The 16,580-nt window shown below is 36.6% G+C and overlaps 1 protein-coding gene across 2 annotated transcripts in view; it reads right to left on the bottom strand.

Annotated features, from left to right (window-relative positions):
* Positions 1-16,580, bottom strand: part of MAP3K20 (mitogen-activated protein kinase kinase kinase 20) — a 194,368-nt gene that overhangs the window by 68,488 nt on the left and 109,300 nt on the right. For both annotated transcript variants that reach the window (XM_023185978.3, XM_023185979.1), the window contains exons 5-8: positions 13,922-13,987; positions 10,568-10,596; positions 10,315-10,452; positions 3,034-3,120 (exon numbers count right to left, since the gene is read on the bottom strand). In XM_023185978.3, the coding sequence (XP_023041746.1) occupies positions 3,034-3,120; positions 10,315-10,452; positions 10,568-10,596; positions 13,922-13,987 (320 nt within the window). The remainder of the gene's footprint in view (positions 1-3,033; positions 3,121-10,314; positions 10,453-10,567; positions 10,597-13,921; positions 13,988-16,580) is intronic.

Raw genomic sequence — 16,580 nt, 5'->3', positions numbered from 1 at the left:
TAATTTTTAGAAAGTATTGATTTTTCTATAGATGCAAAAAGTAATCTTAAATGGTGAAAATGAGTAAGGTCTATTGTCTGGGTAAGAGTAATGCAGCAATCTCAATTCCCTGGTCTTGACAGTATACTACAGACATGTAAGATTTCACCAGTGAGAGAAGCTGGGTGAAGAGTACACAAATTTCTTTAGTTTTTGTTAATTTAAAAAACTTTTTTGGCTGGGCGCGGTTGCTCATGCCTATAAATCCCAGCACTTTGGGAGGTCGAGGCAGGTGGATCACTTGAGGTCAGGAGTTCAAGACCAGCCTGGCCAATATGGTGAAACCCTGTTTCTACTAAAAATAAAAAAAACTTTTTTGAGTCAGGGTGTCACTCTGTCACTCAGGCTGGAGTGCAGTGGTGTGATAGTGGTGGCAGCCTTGACCTCCTGGACTCAAGGGATCCTCCTACCTCAGTCTCCCCAGTAGGTGGGACTACAGGTATGCACAACCACACCCAGCTAATTTTTTGATTCTTTGTAATATTTTTGCAAATTCGTGTGAATCTATAATTATTTCAAAATAAAAAGTTAGAAGAAGACAACTCTAATACTTGGATATAGGTATTATAGATGACTAGATAACACTTAAAATGTCTTCCTGAACACTTGAACATGTCATTCTTTATTTAAATGAGGCCTGTTAAAAATACAACTTTCTCTTTTCAACCCATAACCCAAAATATTCAATAGTAAAAATAAAGTCAAAGAATTAGAAGTTGAAGGGATTTTGTACATTATATTTCTTTAAGTCAAAGCCTCAATTTTGTTATGAAATGAAATAAACCCTTGTGAATTATCTTAATGCTATGTCAACAGAATTTATTTTGGAAATGGCTACCTCCATTTGTGAGGTGAAATGAAGATACCTTCTTGAATGATGATATTGAAAATTACATTGAAATTTAATTTCCATATTTTTGACAAATCAATATTGTACAGAATGAGAATAGCAGATAAATATCCTTGTAATACCCAATTTTTCTGAAATTCATTAAAAAGTTGAGAAAATGTATTTCACCATGTAGGCTTTTTTCAACTTACCATAATATTTAATGAATACAGTGTGGGAAGTATTTGAGTAGTCTTCATCAGTTATTAGCTGACCATCAGAACATACCATGAATAAAATAGTAAAGTCTACTTTCTGGGATCTCCGGGGAGAAAAAAGATTGCTTCTGCATGTACAGTGTTGAAGAGGTTCTGAAGGTTATTCATGGGTGATTCCAATCCTCAAGTCAACTATCCAGGCAGCTTCTAAATTCATTTTTTTCTTCAGCTTTAAAAATCCTTCACAGATACTCCAATGTTTTAAAGAGTGCTTTAAAATTTATATCTATTCTGCCACCCTTTAGATAAATTATTATTTAAAAATAATTATTCTGTCTTATACATATTTGGAGGGTCCAGTTAGCTTTAAAAAAAAACAAAAATAAAAAAAAAAAAAAAACCTTTCTCCTCGTTTATGTTGGAATAGTGCAGAGGGAAAAGATTACACTGGATGTTTTGGTTCCAGAGTCTACACAAGGTCAGTAATTTTCTTTGCTTTCGTTTGTAAACCCAGAACCAGATCTCTAATCGTCTCACTGGCAAAAGAAATAGAACAGAAACAAGTGTGTCCTCATATCATGACAATATCAGTTACCTGTGTGTAAGATCTTATTTAATAGTACATGAGTAATTACTATCACTTTTAATTAAAACAGAACAGCTCCTGTGAAACAATGAGTAAGGCACATTCTTGCATATAACTCCTTTTCATTTCTTACATTGGCAGCTCTTTCCCATCAGTTTCAGCTATCATCAACATTTCATCCACTCCCAATGAATCAGGAGGAAAAATTATATGGTAACTTTGGATTATGTGATCTAAAAGATGGAAACTTGGTTTCTCCTAGTCAATAGCAGCTTTTTGATTAATCTAGTTTGTTCCTGCACTCACCTGAGAAGCAGATCAATCTAACTATTTTAGAGCATTAAAAAGGGAATATTTTTATATATTCACCTTTTTGCAAATTATTTTATTTTAAGGTTGCAGTCTTACCCTTTGTGGAGAGCACAGATAAGATTTGGAAATGAAGAAGTTTTGTGAAATAAAGTAGTTTTGCATTGCAAAGACAACTGCTTGCTTCCATTACATGATCTAAGTTCTCATAATACCTTGATATTGGAAGCTTCATCCTTATGCTGAGAATTTCCATGGCTGTGCGTTTCAGTCACAATTTTAAACCTTTCAAAATGTAGTTGCTCTCTTTGATATGAATGTACCATGTTCTCTGATGTAGGCTCATAGGTCCAACTAACTGAAAGCCTCAATTTGTGGGAAGAAGAGAAGCGAGGCTGGGGACACAGCACAAACGGTGTTTACGCCACTGAAGTTCTTTTGAAATGGAAAGGCTCTGCATGAAGAAGCGAGCAGTTATGCCACTGCCTCGCCAATTCCAGTGAGGAGCTCATCTTCAATGTAGTGTTCAACGTAGGTGGCAAAACTGTAATTTTTCCCTTTTTTGAAACTATTTTTTCTTCTTTTATTTTTGAAATTCTCATCTAAGCGACAGTTTCTTGTACTATAGTGACTCCTGCTGGGAGAGGTAAGTTGAAGTAGCTGAAGGTCTCTTACAGATATATCAACTCCCGGCCAGTAAAAAAGATGTCCTAAACGCAGGAGATGGAGTTAAACTGTTCCCCTACCTTGGACGCAATGGCTTCTTTCATCACTAAGAACAAACCCCTAGGTTTTACAATTGAGACTGAGAAACTAGTACAGTACTTGTACAATTTTTGATCTACAGCATCACGACGTGAAGCTGCAACAATTAGATGTAAAGGGTCCATTCATGAGGAATAACATCACTTTGACCCTTTGTGTTAGCTCCTACTGCTAATCTTTCCATAAGCGTGAACTTACTTTCAATTTGAAGAAGATGAAAAAGTCTTTTGCAAAACCCCAATACTGTTTTCTGATCTATGTACCTGAATGGAGAAACGTAGTCTTACCTCGTTTTTTTCCACTACAAGCCAAGCTACTTGTAATCCTTCCAAACCTTTAAAGGGGACCTCCCTTGTTAGCATCTCCCAGAGAACCTGGAACAAAAAGAAAATGGAATTTTTATTCTTGTACTTTATATTTTTTGGTACATATTACTGAAACTTTATCTAACATGTAATTGTATCTAATTACCAGACACAACCAACCCCATCTGTAGAAACTTGGGCAAAACAATTATGCTCATGCACACAACTTCTTCCACATATTAAATACTTTTTATGTTCTTTTTTATAAAGAAAAAACCTGGTTTAGAAATTAGGACATCTAGAGCCAGACTTAAAATTTTATGAAACCAATGGGCCTGACTGATTTAATGTCATCTCATAAATTATTAGAATTTTTATGTTCTCACAAATTAGATTTTGTATTTTGTTAGTTAAAACTCTTTCTACCTTCAATTTCTGATACATTTGTCTAGGAAATAATAACTGGGAATTCAACAATATTTTAAAAGGTTCAATAATGGTCTCATCAAAAATAACTGAGCCTCGAATCCAAATCACTGGCTAACCTACCTACCCCACATTGGTAGACACTTGCAAAATTGTCATATTTAGATTTTACATGTTACCTTTTAGATTTTGGAGAAATCTCCCTCAAAATGAGTCGGTCTAAGGGATCTATTTTCATCTACCTACAATATAATCTATTATACCGTACTCTAAGATGTAATAAACACTTTCTATACATATAAGCTGACTGTGAATGTGAGCTGATGTGTGTGTTCATCTTTGTGCAGTTCTTGAGATCAGTATGATTATTAAATCTGAGTGGAATGCCCAAGGAAAGCAAACTGATGCTAGGAATACTGCTGAATTGGGTTCTCTTGAAACACTGAGTAATGCAGATTTGTATAGTACATTACTTTTCCCTATTTATACAAATGGAGTTCAAAAATGTGAGTCTACCAATACTCTGTAAAGTGCAAAAACAATTCTAATTTTATCAGTAATAGTCCTAATAATAAAAACCACTAGAAGTTATTGAGTACTTATTATATTCCAGATGCACTTTTCACATATTACCATGATTAATAGCAATCCTATTGGATACATATTACCTTCGTTTTATAGGTGAGGAAACTATTTAAAAAGTTAAAAAAAAAAAACCTTACCCAAAGACACTCAGTTATCCAGTGACAGAGCCAGAATATGAACCTGATGGCTCGCCCTGAAGGTCAGGCTCTTGACCCCTTTTAATTTGAGTGAAGGGCAAGTGGCAGTACTAGAGAGAATGCGACAGGCCCTGTCTTACGTATGGCGCCCTGGCAGAAGCAGGAAGAGAACCAGTGGCTTCGACTCATATTTCCCTTGTTCTAAAAACAAAAGCTCATTTCTAATAGGAACGTAGATGGAGCACACATACTCTAGTCAAGCAAATCATAGAAACCTTTCACTCCATATCCACTATTTCCTCAGCCAGGGCTCAGTCTCATTCGAACCATAACACAGTAAATGAATTCTGGCTAATACGAAGATAATTAGCAGGAAAATCAGGGAAATTGGCAGATGCTGCTCAAGCAGGAGAAAAAAAATTCACTGAAGCCTCTTTGGGCTTTTAATCAAGTGTGTAAGGTACTCCTTTAGAGGAGCTACTGAATAATTCTATTTGAGTCACATAAGTGATTAGGAAAAGGTAAGGGGCATCCCACAAGGGGACAATTCTAGTGAACACCACACGTAAAGGAAGGGTGAGAGCCAGAACAGGTATGCAATCACCCTGACCTACACAGGGAGGGAGGCCGGGCAGCAAGAGGGCTGAGCAGGAAATGGAGCCCCTCAATTGGCTGCAATTACCACTCCACAGGGGGCTAGGGCTGGGGAGGGGAAAGGATATGAAGGGCAAGTAAATTAATGGATGTGGCATTCCTAAGGAGAATGGGAACAGGGAGTTAGCCTCCAATAAATCAAACGCTCCAGACCCCCAAACGCGCAGATGAGCGGTGCCTCTTTCCTTCTGAGTTTGGCCTGCAGGTATGATGCACGTGTGTACACATGTGCACACATGCACAGACTGAATTTTGTGAAGTGAATTGCAAAACCAAGAGTTTTGGGGGATAACACCAGAAAAACATTTACGTCATTCTTGATTCCAAAATATTCTGCTGGAAAATGTCCAAAATCTAATAAAATTTAAGTTATATTTCTCTGAGAGTTCTAACTGTGAAAAATAAAGAAAAAAATAAGCCAGTTTCATTTGACTCCCTCTGTGTCTCTGAAGAGCTACGACAGCTGAGGGAGTTAGTAAAAGTGTCTGAGGTGGCGTCATTAGCCGCTATGTCCTGAAGCCCAAATGAGGTCTTTAGTTTTATTCCAGTATCAGCACATCTCATGATTTCCTTTTATTAATTCCCTGGATTCGGGAATGTATCAAAAAGTAGGTGGTATAAGATAAGACACCAGCTTTTTTTTTTACACTAAACAAAATGACATTTGGCATACAAAAGTAACTTTATTGAGGAAGTCACTTGAAGGTTTAAAAATATATTAAATGATGCCTAAAAATACCAGTTATGAGGATTCAGGCCAAATATTATTGTGATCTTTCACCTTAAAAATATTTTCCGACTCATTTTATATTGAGACGTCCTCACATTTAAACTATGCTCACAAGGAAAATTTCTATTTTCAGTTTACAGAATAGAAACTTGGAAAAGACTACGTACTTTTTCTGCCCTTTCTTTTCCAAACAATAGAAAGCCATTACCTGAGCTCAGCTTGTTCTGGAACAGTGCTCACAGACAACCCAGGCAGCCATGCTGTCTCTTAAGCCACTCTGTTTTCAAGGCTGGTTTTGGCTGAGAAGCTTCTGAGAAGGTAATCCTTTCTGCGTTGTCATTAGAATAGCTTTTTTTTTTTTTTTTTTTAAAGAGAAGCTAGGCCTTGTGTTCTCAGAAGGCTTATTCTTTCAGTGATTTTTTGCTTTTCTTTTTTTGTGGATAACATACTAAACACTGTTCCTGGTTCAGTCCTCCAGGAGAAGTTCTCATAAGAGGGTAGAAAAATCTCATTTCTTATAAAATGGAGGGAAACAATTGCCTGCCTAGCACAGTTTACCAGCGTAAGAGCAAGGATCATCAAATCCACTTCTGGCATTCACAGCACATTTATTTTAAGACAGTACAAGGTTAGTGAGTCTTGCCATTTGTTAAGAAGCAACAAAGGTTTATCAACCTGGGGAGGGCTGGTAGTTTTGGAAGTAGTAGGGGCTAAATTCTTACAGCAGTCTAAAAAATTAGAAAAACAAAAGGTAAAAATGTATTGCAGTTTTTTGGGTGGATTTCAAAAAAACAACTTTTTTTTAAATGGTCTTATTCGTCTGTGTGTGACTGCTGTGTGTAGAGGGGGTTTCAATGAACAGAACAGGCTCCCAGTGAACAATGGGGTATTTAATGCAAACAAATGCTCCTACTGACAAAGGAGTCTTGGCTACTCACCTATTTTTGAAAAGACATAAAAAATTCAAAATAACCACATTTTGAATTAAAATAGGTATCATTTTCCAAGTTTGTGGACCACAAACTTCTAAAACTAAAATGGTCCCAACCTTAACAACTATCCTCACCTGCTCTTTTCTATAACATCTACTTTGAACACATCATGCTTTCTTCATTAAAAAAAAAAAAAAATCTGTGATTGTTTAAATAAAAAGTCGCTGGAAAGCATACCTTGTATTTTTTCTTTCATTAATGGTGTTTATTTAAAACAAACAGAATGAGAAGAGGTCAGAATTAAATACTAGGTTGGTGCAAAAGTAATTGCAGTTTTTGCCATTACTTTTAAATGGCAAAACTTCAATTGCTTTTGCACCAACATATACAGTCCTGAGTTCTTGTTTATAATTAAATTAGCATCTGTATACTTTTCTGAATGGAATTTTACTGACACAACTATCTGAGAGGCAAACCAACATTCCAAGCAAACCTTTTTCTTCAAGATAGTCACACAGCAGAAACTGTTTTAAAACAGACTCGCTGAAGTAGCATTTCTGTTTCCACCAGGTAAGGGAAGGCTGTAGCATGAATGCAGAACTGATATTCGACATCACATGATGGGGCGGACAGGTTCTGCAGAGCAACATCCAGTGCGTAAATACAGAGCAACACTGGAAATGCTCAGCGGCTGGTGGTTGAGTTTATTTCAGTAAGTGAAATTACTCGATAGGATGGTTTGTTAAGCGTTTGTTAAATCCCTCCAAAACCAAACCAAACCAAACCAAGCAAAGGTAGGGTCAGCACACAAGCAGAGAGAAAAGCTAATCCACAAAGAGACGTGTTCAAGCCCTTCTACTGAAATGTGGTACATAGTTTCTTAAGTGAAAGGGTTTTTAATAAAAAAGACTGAAAATGTGCAGCTCCAGAAAGGTTGACTCAAACTATGTTTAAGAAATGGGGTCAATGTGGAATGTATGAAGAGATTTTAAAATGATACAGGAAAAAAATCCTAAGCTCTGCAAACAGAAGTCACCTCTTAACATCTTTTACAGTTTGTGTGTGAAAAGGAATTTGTGCTTGGCTACTGGTACTAAGATTGTACTTCATCTCAGGAAAAGCAGAGGGGTGCATTTCACACCAAAGCCCTGGCAACTGTAAGGCTTTGAAAGAAGGCAGCATAAAGTTTGTTTTCATACATGAAATAATATTGAGACCGAAAGTTCACTCTATGTATAGTTGTGTCTTAAGGTCAAAAATTTTTGAGATAAGGAAATTCAAAGACTTGGGGGAGAATTTTAAAAGTAAAAGCACTGTATGTGTGTGGACTCGTAAGTGCAAAAATGAACCTCAAAAGTCTTCTAGTTCATATAAATGTGCCAAAAAATTTAAAAACTATAACCATCTACAGTAACTATAACCAACATACCTATATATATAACACCAACATACATGTTTATATACATTTATACACACATGCACGTGAAAGGAGTGGGAGTGCTGGGCTCCTACTAAGCCACTCTGAAAGGTCAGCTGGAACACTGACTAAATAAGCCATGTTCTTAAGCCATGCTGCTCATCTTCCCAAGCCGTCTTGCTCCATAGAGGTGCCTGCAACGATGGCCTGCTGCAGAATATAGAGTGGCTTTTTCATGTTTGATGGGTTGTAAGAAATAAAAAACCAACTATGGCATCTATGAAGACTACGCAACAGAGTCTGTAAGTGGCCCGCAAAGCCAAAAAAATATATTATCTGGTCCTTTCTAGAAAAAGTTTGCTTGTTCCTATTTCTACAGGACAAAATGAGATGCCATTCCCAACAAGTAGGATAAGAAAAACTTAAATTACCCTCAGATGGTGTGTGACTCAAATAAATGTTTGGTTATAAATGAAGGAATGAATGTACTTTCACAAGAGAAAACAATCTTACAGAGTCTTCAATTGCTACAAATACCCCATTTTCAGAATATCCCACAGATGAATGTCTGGTGGTTAGAATGTAGTAATATTTGACATAGGAGACTAGTTTTAGAAGCTAGTCTCCTCTGAAACTTATATTTTGTTCTTTCTTTTTTTCAATGAGAAATATTTGATCACTGTCTGTAATAGCTTATAGTCTTCATTCTTAAGAAACATCCAGAATCAAGGGATATCAGGTATTGATTCTTTTTCTGTGTTTGGATATCAGGTATTAAGCCTGATGTTACTGTTGCCTTCTGACCTTTAAAATTCTAGCCTTCAGCCAAAAACATATATTTCATTCTTGAAGTGATTTTTGTCAACAGCTAACAAAATTAATCTTTATTAACTTGGTATACATAGGATGTGTTATGATTTAGAAAGAGCTAGTCACTGAAACAAGTCCAAAACCTGTGAAGCCAGCATTAAATACCTAGAGACTGAATAAAGAAAAAAAAAACAGGTCTGACAACGTGAATCTCCTCTTGTGTCATTGGCTACCACCTGCAGTAAGAAAACACAAAGTTCAGGACGAAGAGGCATGCTGATTTGGACCCAAAACAGACTGCTTCTTTACCCATTACTATGAAAATGCCCTTTTAGGAAGTAATAGTATAAATAGCAGGGCAGTATGAGATGTAAAGATAGGGAATTCCAAAACTATTTTGGACTTTTTTTTTTTTTTGAGACAGAGTTTCACTCTTGTTGCCCAGGCTGGAGTGCAATGGCACGATCTCGGCTCACCGCAACCTCTGCCTCCCAGGTTCAAGCAATTCTCCTGCCTCAGCCTCCGTAGTAGCTGGGATTATAGGCATGTGCCACCACGCCCGGCTAATTTTGTATTTTTAGTAGAGACAGGGTTTCTCCATGTTGGTCAGGCTGGTCTCGAACTCCCGACCTCAGGTGATGCACCCGCCTCGGCCTCCCAAAATGCTGGGATTACAGGCGTGAGCCACTGCACCCGGCCTATTTTGGACTTTTTAAATAATACATAACATTTTAGGGAAGAGTTTATCCTCAACAAAAGGCAACAAATGAATTCCTTCCTCCAGCAAAGAACTCTCCCACTCCTCACTTCCTTCTCTCTGATAATGCAGGTATAACCTGTTCCTCAGGAAATGGCCCATCTCCAAATTCCTCCTCCAGGAGCTTCTGCTCCTTAACTGATTCATTCCTGTGGTCTCCATTCCTTGAGCACTCCACCCCCACATTAGTCTATTCTCTATGTGGCTCTGCTGTGATTCTTATGTAATGCCTTAGAGTCATGCTTCAGATTGTCACTGCTACTCTGAGACTGGCAGCAGACATGGACAAGGTCATCTGGCAAGTGCTAAGTACATTTTCTTTTGGACTTTTAGAAATTGATGAATCAGTTTAATAGTTGAGACTCAAAAGTTTCCTGGTAATTAACTCGCTTGGCAGATCTATTGGTGATTTTATACTGTTTAAGTAATCCATTACAATGAAGTCCTGTTCCAAATGATCCACATTTCCATTGAAATTACACAGATAGTCTACAGTCACACAGTCACATTACCACCCTGCAAAAAATAATTCTCAGGCAAAGTGGAGCCCAACACTATCTCGGGTTCCATTTAATCTGTTGCTTGTAAGTGGTGTTGGTTTCTTCTCAACACAGGACAAAATAACTCCGATGATTAAAAATGATTAAACATTTTGACAACTAGGAAGAGCTCTCCAGTGGTGCTGCTTCAGGCATTCCACCAGCAGTACAGTCTCAAATAAAAATAAAACCATGTTAAACTGTATCTCTCCTCTTCTCTAGAGTGTTTGCTTTTTGTATTTCCTTTAGTAAACAAGAAATGAGAAATGAACTCACCACACCATAGGAATATGTGTCACAAGTTTCTGACACAGGAAGACTTTGGATAACTTCTGGAGCCATCCATGGGAAAGTTCCAACCAACGACATGTGTGTTGTATGGTTATGGAACCGAGAGGCACCAAAGTCACAGATCTGAGAAAACAGGGATCAGTATCAACTTTCTACTTATTGGCTAATTAAGGAATTATTAGTTACAAAAATCTACATCTGAAATTAACAATTTTTAAAGTAAAAGAAATAGTCCTACCTTCAATACTCCATCAGCAGCTATAACAACTAAAAAAGAAAAAAGGATAAATTATGACAATCATCTAATCGGTTTGAGCTGTCTTCTACTGAAAAAACCATAAACTTCTATTTCTGTCTTCAATATGGGATTACAAAAGGTGAAATCAATGTATTTACAGCATTGAGGATTTTGCAAAAGGGGGCTGACATTAAAACAAAAACTTAATTCCAGCAGGTACTGATTAAAAAGGCTTCTGAGACATTTATTTTATCTAAATGCAATACTGTCCAGTAAAAAAGGCACAAATTAGTAGTAGTTAGGAGAACCAAATTTTTACCTGGGTTCTGCCCGCATACTGCCAATGTGACACTGAGGTAGTCATTAGCTTTACTACTTCGTATTATATATAGGGTTTCCTCCCAACTGAGTGATTTTTGTTAAAGGTGGAGAGAATATTCATTCATTCTCTTGCTCATACATTCATTCATTTAATAAATATTTGCTGAGGCTACTGTGGGTAAGGCCATGTACTATGCTATGGAACAGGACTGTGAACAAGTCTGGCACTGTCTTTGCTCTCAGGGGGTTTTTATTCTTATCAGAGAGACAATTAAATAAACATCTACAACAAAGTGGGATAGATTCCATGATGAGAGAAACAAACAAACTAGAGAGCCAAAGAACAATGATATCTATGTCAAGGGAGGTCCGATGAAGCTTCCTGTAAGAAATGATGCTTATGCTAAAACCCGAAAAACACAGGCGTTAACCAGAAAGAGGAGAGTTGAGGGAGGAAAGCAGTTTCCTAGGCAGAAGAGAGAGTCTATGCAAAAACTCAGGAGTAGACAAAAAAGGCATGGCAATTTTGGAAGGTAGGGGCCAGGTCAAGAAAAGCCCTTGTGAGAAAGAGAAAGCCAATGAACAATTTTATGTGGAGGAATGAAATGAGCAAAGGTGCAGAGGGGAGACTATGTCAGAGAAGAATAGACCTGGAGGCAAGGGGATCACTTTGCACTCAAGGTTTTGTGGTCCAGGAGACAGATGAGGACGCCTGTACTAAGGCAGTGGCAAAGGACAGGAGAAAAGTTGACTGAGTCAAAAAATATTTAGGATGTAGGATCACCTAGGCTTGATGAATGGCTGGTTATTGGGGGAGAAGGAAGAGAACTCAAGGATAAAATCAGATAAAGAAGCAATACAGATTAATGGTTAGAATAGGAGCTCTGGATTTAAATGGTAACTACTATTTATCTCATTTCTGGCTTGGGCAAACAGTACTGCCACTTGGTAAAGGAAATGCAGGGATGATTTTTCGGTGGTAGCGAGAAAATGGAAAGATTAATTGGGACATAATATATTTTAGGGTCTTAACAAATATCTATGTGGATGTGTCTAATCAGCAGATAGATATATAGTTTTGAAGTTGAGATCTGTTTTCGAGTGTTAACATGTAAATAGGGCTTTTATGGAAGTGCAGGGATCAGAGCATAACAGGAGATGAGTCCAAGGATAAAGTTCTGAAGAACTGTTTCAGATGTTTCTTTTGTAAACCGTGCAGTGCCTTGAACATGATAGATGATCAATACTTATGAGTTACCGATGATTTTACCAAGGAGAGAAAATGAGCTTTGTATGACATAACATTTGACAATTGCCTCAGGGTAAACCTGATACTTTAAGTATTAAGCTATAAACTTTTATAAATAGAAATGTAAATATTATTAATTTTATATTCAGCTTTCTCATTATAAGATTAACAAGTGCTCACTAGAAAAACTGCCACTATAAAAATACATAACACAGAAAGTGAAACTCTGGTTACCTTTCCAAGGGAAAAAGAATTGCTATAAGTTAGTTCTGTATTCTTTCAATATGAGTGTATGTGTTTTTCTATTTAGTAACTATAACACATATAACTGTAACTTTTTAAAATGGGGACATTCTCCATTGTTATATAGTCTTCATAACGAAAGCATGGATAAATCCATAATTTAGTTAGTCATTCCTCTTTTGTAGAAGATTTAAGATATACTGAGTCCAACAATATAGTTAAATTGAAATTCTGAGCATGAACTGAAAATTTACAAATTCATAAAACTGATATTTTCTACTACAGTCTAGATTATTTCCTAATGACTTCCTGTTAGCTGACCATATATCAAAAGTGCTTAGTTCCAGGAAGCTTATGTCTAAGAAGAACCAAAGAATGTGTGATAGCCTAGAAGAGGAAAGGACAATCAGACAGGGTTAAATTGGTGGGCCAACCTGGACTACTGATGAGTGGCAGGTGCCGATAACTTCCCTCCCTGCCTCCATCTCTTCACTCCCTGCTAAACACACACACACTCACACACACAAACCTCACAGTCCTGGGGCATGTGCAAGGGTACCTGATAGATTCATTCCCTGGTCCTCTTCCACTACTTGTCATCACTACCTGTTCTAAGGATCACACTATTAGCATAAACTCACTTTAATTAAAGATCTCCTAAAAATAGAGAGTTCTCTTCCTCCTTGCTGAGAAGGAGCATTTAGAAAGCATGTAAATAATTAATTGATACGAGGGTATTCAAAATAGTAGCAAACTCTGGTGTTTACTTTAGCTAGTTCTATAACCCTACTGGCTTTTTCAGGTAACTCTGAAGTGACATAACGGAAGAAGCATTCTGTTACCACTCCTACAATGTCTAATCCTGCAAGTTATTTTAAAATGCTCACCCTCCAAATTATAAAATACAGGGCCATAAATAAACTTTAGAAAGTACAGAAGAAGAGAAAGAAGAAAAAGAGAGCCTTGACTTTCCAAACTTCCAATCATGTGGCTCATTTTGCGACCTACTCCAGGTAATACAGGCACGACTGGCACAAACAATTCACACCATGCAATTCAGATGAAACAAGAACAAAATTCAAAATTGGTAGTGCACAAAGCCACCTAAAAATAGAAGACTAAAAATATATAATTCAAAATTGATAGTGCACAAAGCCACCTAAAAATAGAAGACTAAAAATATATGACTGCACACTTTGACACAGCAGTATCTCTTTTAGAAAATGATTCTAGGGAAATAATTAGGGATGTCTTGAAAAATTTGGCTGAAATAGTAAGCCCAACATTTCTTATCAGAGAAAAAATGTAAACAATTCAAATGTCCACATTCTGGGCTATATTTATACAGTGAAATACTGTGCAGCTTCCTCAAATAATATCAAGGATTTTGTTATTTACTGACAGTAGAAGGGCTTCCATGGTATCAGCAGTGAGTCCAGTAGTAGGTTACAAAAGATATGTAAAAGCATGATGCTCATTTCTACATGCAAGTGTATATAATTTGTAATAAAATAGGTAAAATAAAAACATAACTACATTACCGTTTCTTGACTTGAGGTCTCTGTGAATCACCTTAACAGGAGCCTCCATATGTAAATAGTGCATTCCTTTTCACACAAGAAGAAAGAAAGGCCTATTAATATTTTTCAACATTACATCAGTATTACCTTTCATATTTTTTCAAAGAACTCAAGAGCAGAAACTAATTCACATGTCTTATTCTTCCATGACTGATAAAATGAGAACAGAATATGTCTACATTAGTAACATGTATATGTGAAGTCAAATTTATAAGCTTTAATCTCTTAGAGATTAGGAATTTGACTGTGGGTAAAGCTAACTTCTCAGAATACCTAATAAGGACACCTTAATTTTCTGCAGTCTGCATGAAAATAGTACAGTGACCACTGAAAGGAGTGCTCCACGACTAAGGTATTCCACTACCAACTACCTTCTAAATCTGCCAAAGTTCTGAGCAAAATTTGCGGTTTTCATCTGGTTGTCTGCGGCTACCCAGCTGCAGATTCTGATGTCCAGTTACCAAAGTTCTGGATGTCTATGGTTACCCAGCTGCAGCTTGGCTTATTTTCTCAGTACCCATTCCAACAAGACCTGGGAGTGGATGTGGAGTAGCAGTGGGGAGAACTGGGAGGATTAGTTATGGTAAGTAAACAATTTTATGATCTTCAGATAAAAAAAGTATATAGTAGTTACAAAATATTTCATTCCTTTCACAAGGAGAAATCTTTGAGATAATCTGTATTTCAACATACTCCAAAATTCTTTCCATCATATTTAGGATGTAAATCAAATTACTTCAGTATATTGGGTATATATAAACTTTTCAGAGTTTTATTATTTTGAGTCAAAAATTATACTTTAAAGACATATTTTGTGGTTACCACCTTAGTAGTTTTTGACCCTTTCTGTATTTATGTACTGTCTACCCCTTTAGAATAAAAAAAGGATGATTTTCTACTAAAATATATCTTCTTTATTTCTCAAGTTGTCTTTTCTAAATAATGGCAGAAATAGCCTCCCCCTCACCTCCAAATCAAACAGGTTTCTTTTTAAAATGAACAATACATTGAAAATAATTTAATAAGAGGCTTTGGCTTTTTAAAGTGTATAGAACATTTTAAATTTTATAGAGGTTAATTTTAAAATCTCTTCTTCTTCTACTATTTTAATTATTGAATATTGAAGAATCGTGAAAGGACAAAGAAAATAAAAAAATTTAAACTCTTGCCTTTTAACGATATCACCGAATGCTATTACTGAAAAGAGTCAAGTTAACACAAGTATTAGTAATTATGTGATCTTAGATAAGATGTAACTGGGATAAAGGAAATTTCTCTTCTGATACGAAGTTCCACATCCCTCAAACTGCAAAAATTCAATAGCTACAACTTGGGTAGCATTTAATAATCTATCAAATTCCTTAATAATTTTTCAGGTAGGAACTGTATAATTACTATTACTGGTAGAGATAGTTTCTACACTTCCTGACAAGTAAGGATTTCAAAAAACAAGACTCATATACAAAAGCTTTAAATATAGGCACTTTTCTTCCTCATGGCAGATTATCATAAGCAAAAATACCATAAAGTATTTGTGTACAGTGCATAGTACACATTTAAATAATATTTCATATAAACAATAGTCATCACACTCACATAAAATTCTCTTTAATGTTTTTGTAGATCCATCTATAATTCTGCCTTATTTTTATTGCAAACAATTAAGAGGCTGAAAAATACTTTCATCAGGTGTACATTCAGGGTTTCCTAAAAAAAGAGTTGACAGGTATAACTGAGGAGATTTTTGGGGAGAATTGGAATGAGTGGTGACCATTTTGAGACTGGATTGGAGTTTATCTGCTTTAATTGTTCCTTTTAAGCATTGCTGATTGACTTGCAGCAATTTCAGATACACTTGCTGGTCCACCCTCCATTTATCCTCACATCCAGAAAGAAGAGACCCTTTTTCGCTTTGAGGAGATATTGTCTCAACAGCAATGATGCTGAGCAATGCCTATTTCAAAATGCATGAATCAACCTTTACTTAAAATAAACTATTCATTTTTTGATTTCTCAACATATCATTGCTCCAGTGGATTCAACCATAGGTCAACCCAAAAGGTACATAGCTGAATTTGAAACATAATCAACAAAAATCAAGCCTTCCTACTTAATCTCTTAAATTCTTAAGTTCTACACACAGCTTTATCAGAGAAAGCTGAAGTCATTCCTAAAGCCCTGATTTGTTTTTTTATGGGCCATCTTTAAAGGATTTTTTAAATGTTAAGTATTACTTGTGTCCATAAACATATAAGCCTCTTCTCTGCCTCACTCTTCTCACCTGAGGTGAAACACATTAGCCAGACAGGCAAAAGGGATTTTATTAATCTGCAGTTTTGGACACCATCAGGGGCCCAATCCCATTCTCTCCTTCCCTATTTCTTTTTGAGACGGAGTCTTGCTCTGTCACCCAGGCTGGAGTGCAATGGCCCAATCTTGGCTCACCACAACCTCTGCCTCCCGGGTTTAAGTGATTGTTCTGCCTTAGCCTCCCGAGTAGCTGGGATTACAGGCATGCGCCACCACCATGCCCGGCTAATTTTGTATTTTTAGTAGAAATGGGGTTTCTCTATGATAGTCAGGCTGGTCTCAAACTCCTGACCTCAGGTGATCCGCCTTC

This window comes from Piliocolobus tephrosceles, chromosome 11 (assembly GCF_002776525.5).
Source record: "Piliocolobus tephrosceles isolate RC106 chromosome 11, ASM277652v3, whole genome shotgun sequence".
Taxonomy (NCBI): domain Eukaryota; kingdom Metazoa; phylum Chordata; class Mammalia; order Primates; family Cercopithecidae; genus Piliocolobus; species Piliocolobus tephrosceles.
The sequence above is the reverse complement of the archived record's forward strand: the minus strand, read 5'-3'. Positions and strand labels throughout refer to the sequence as shown.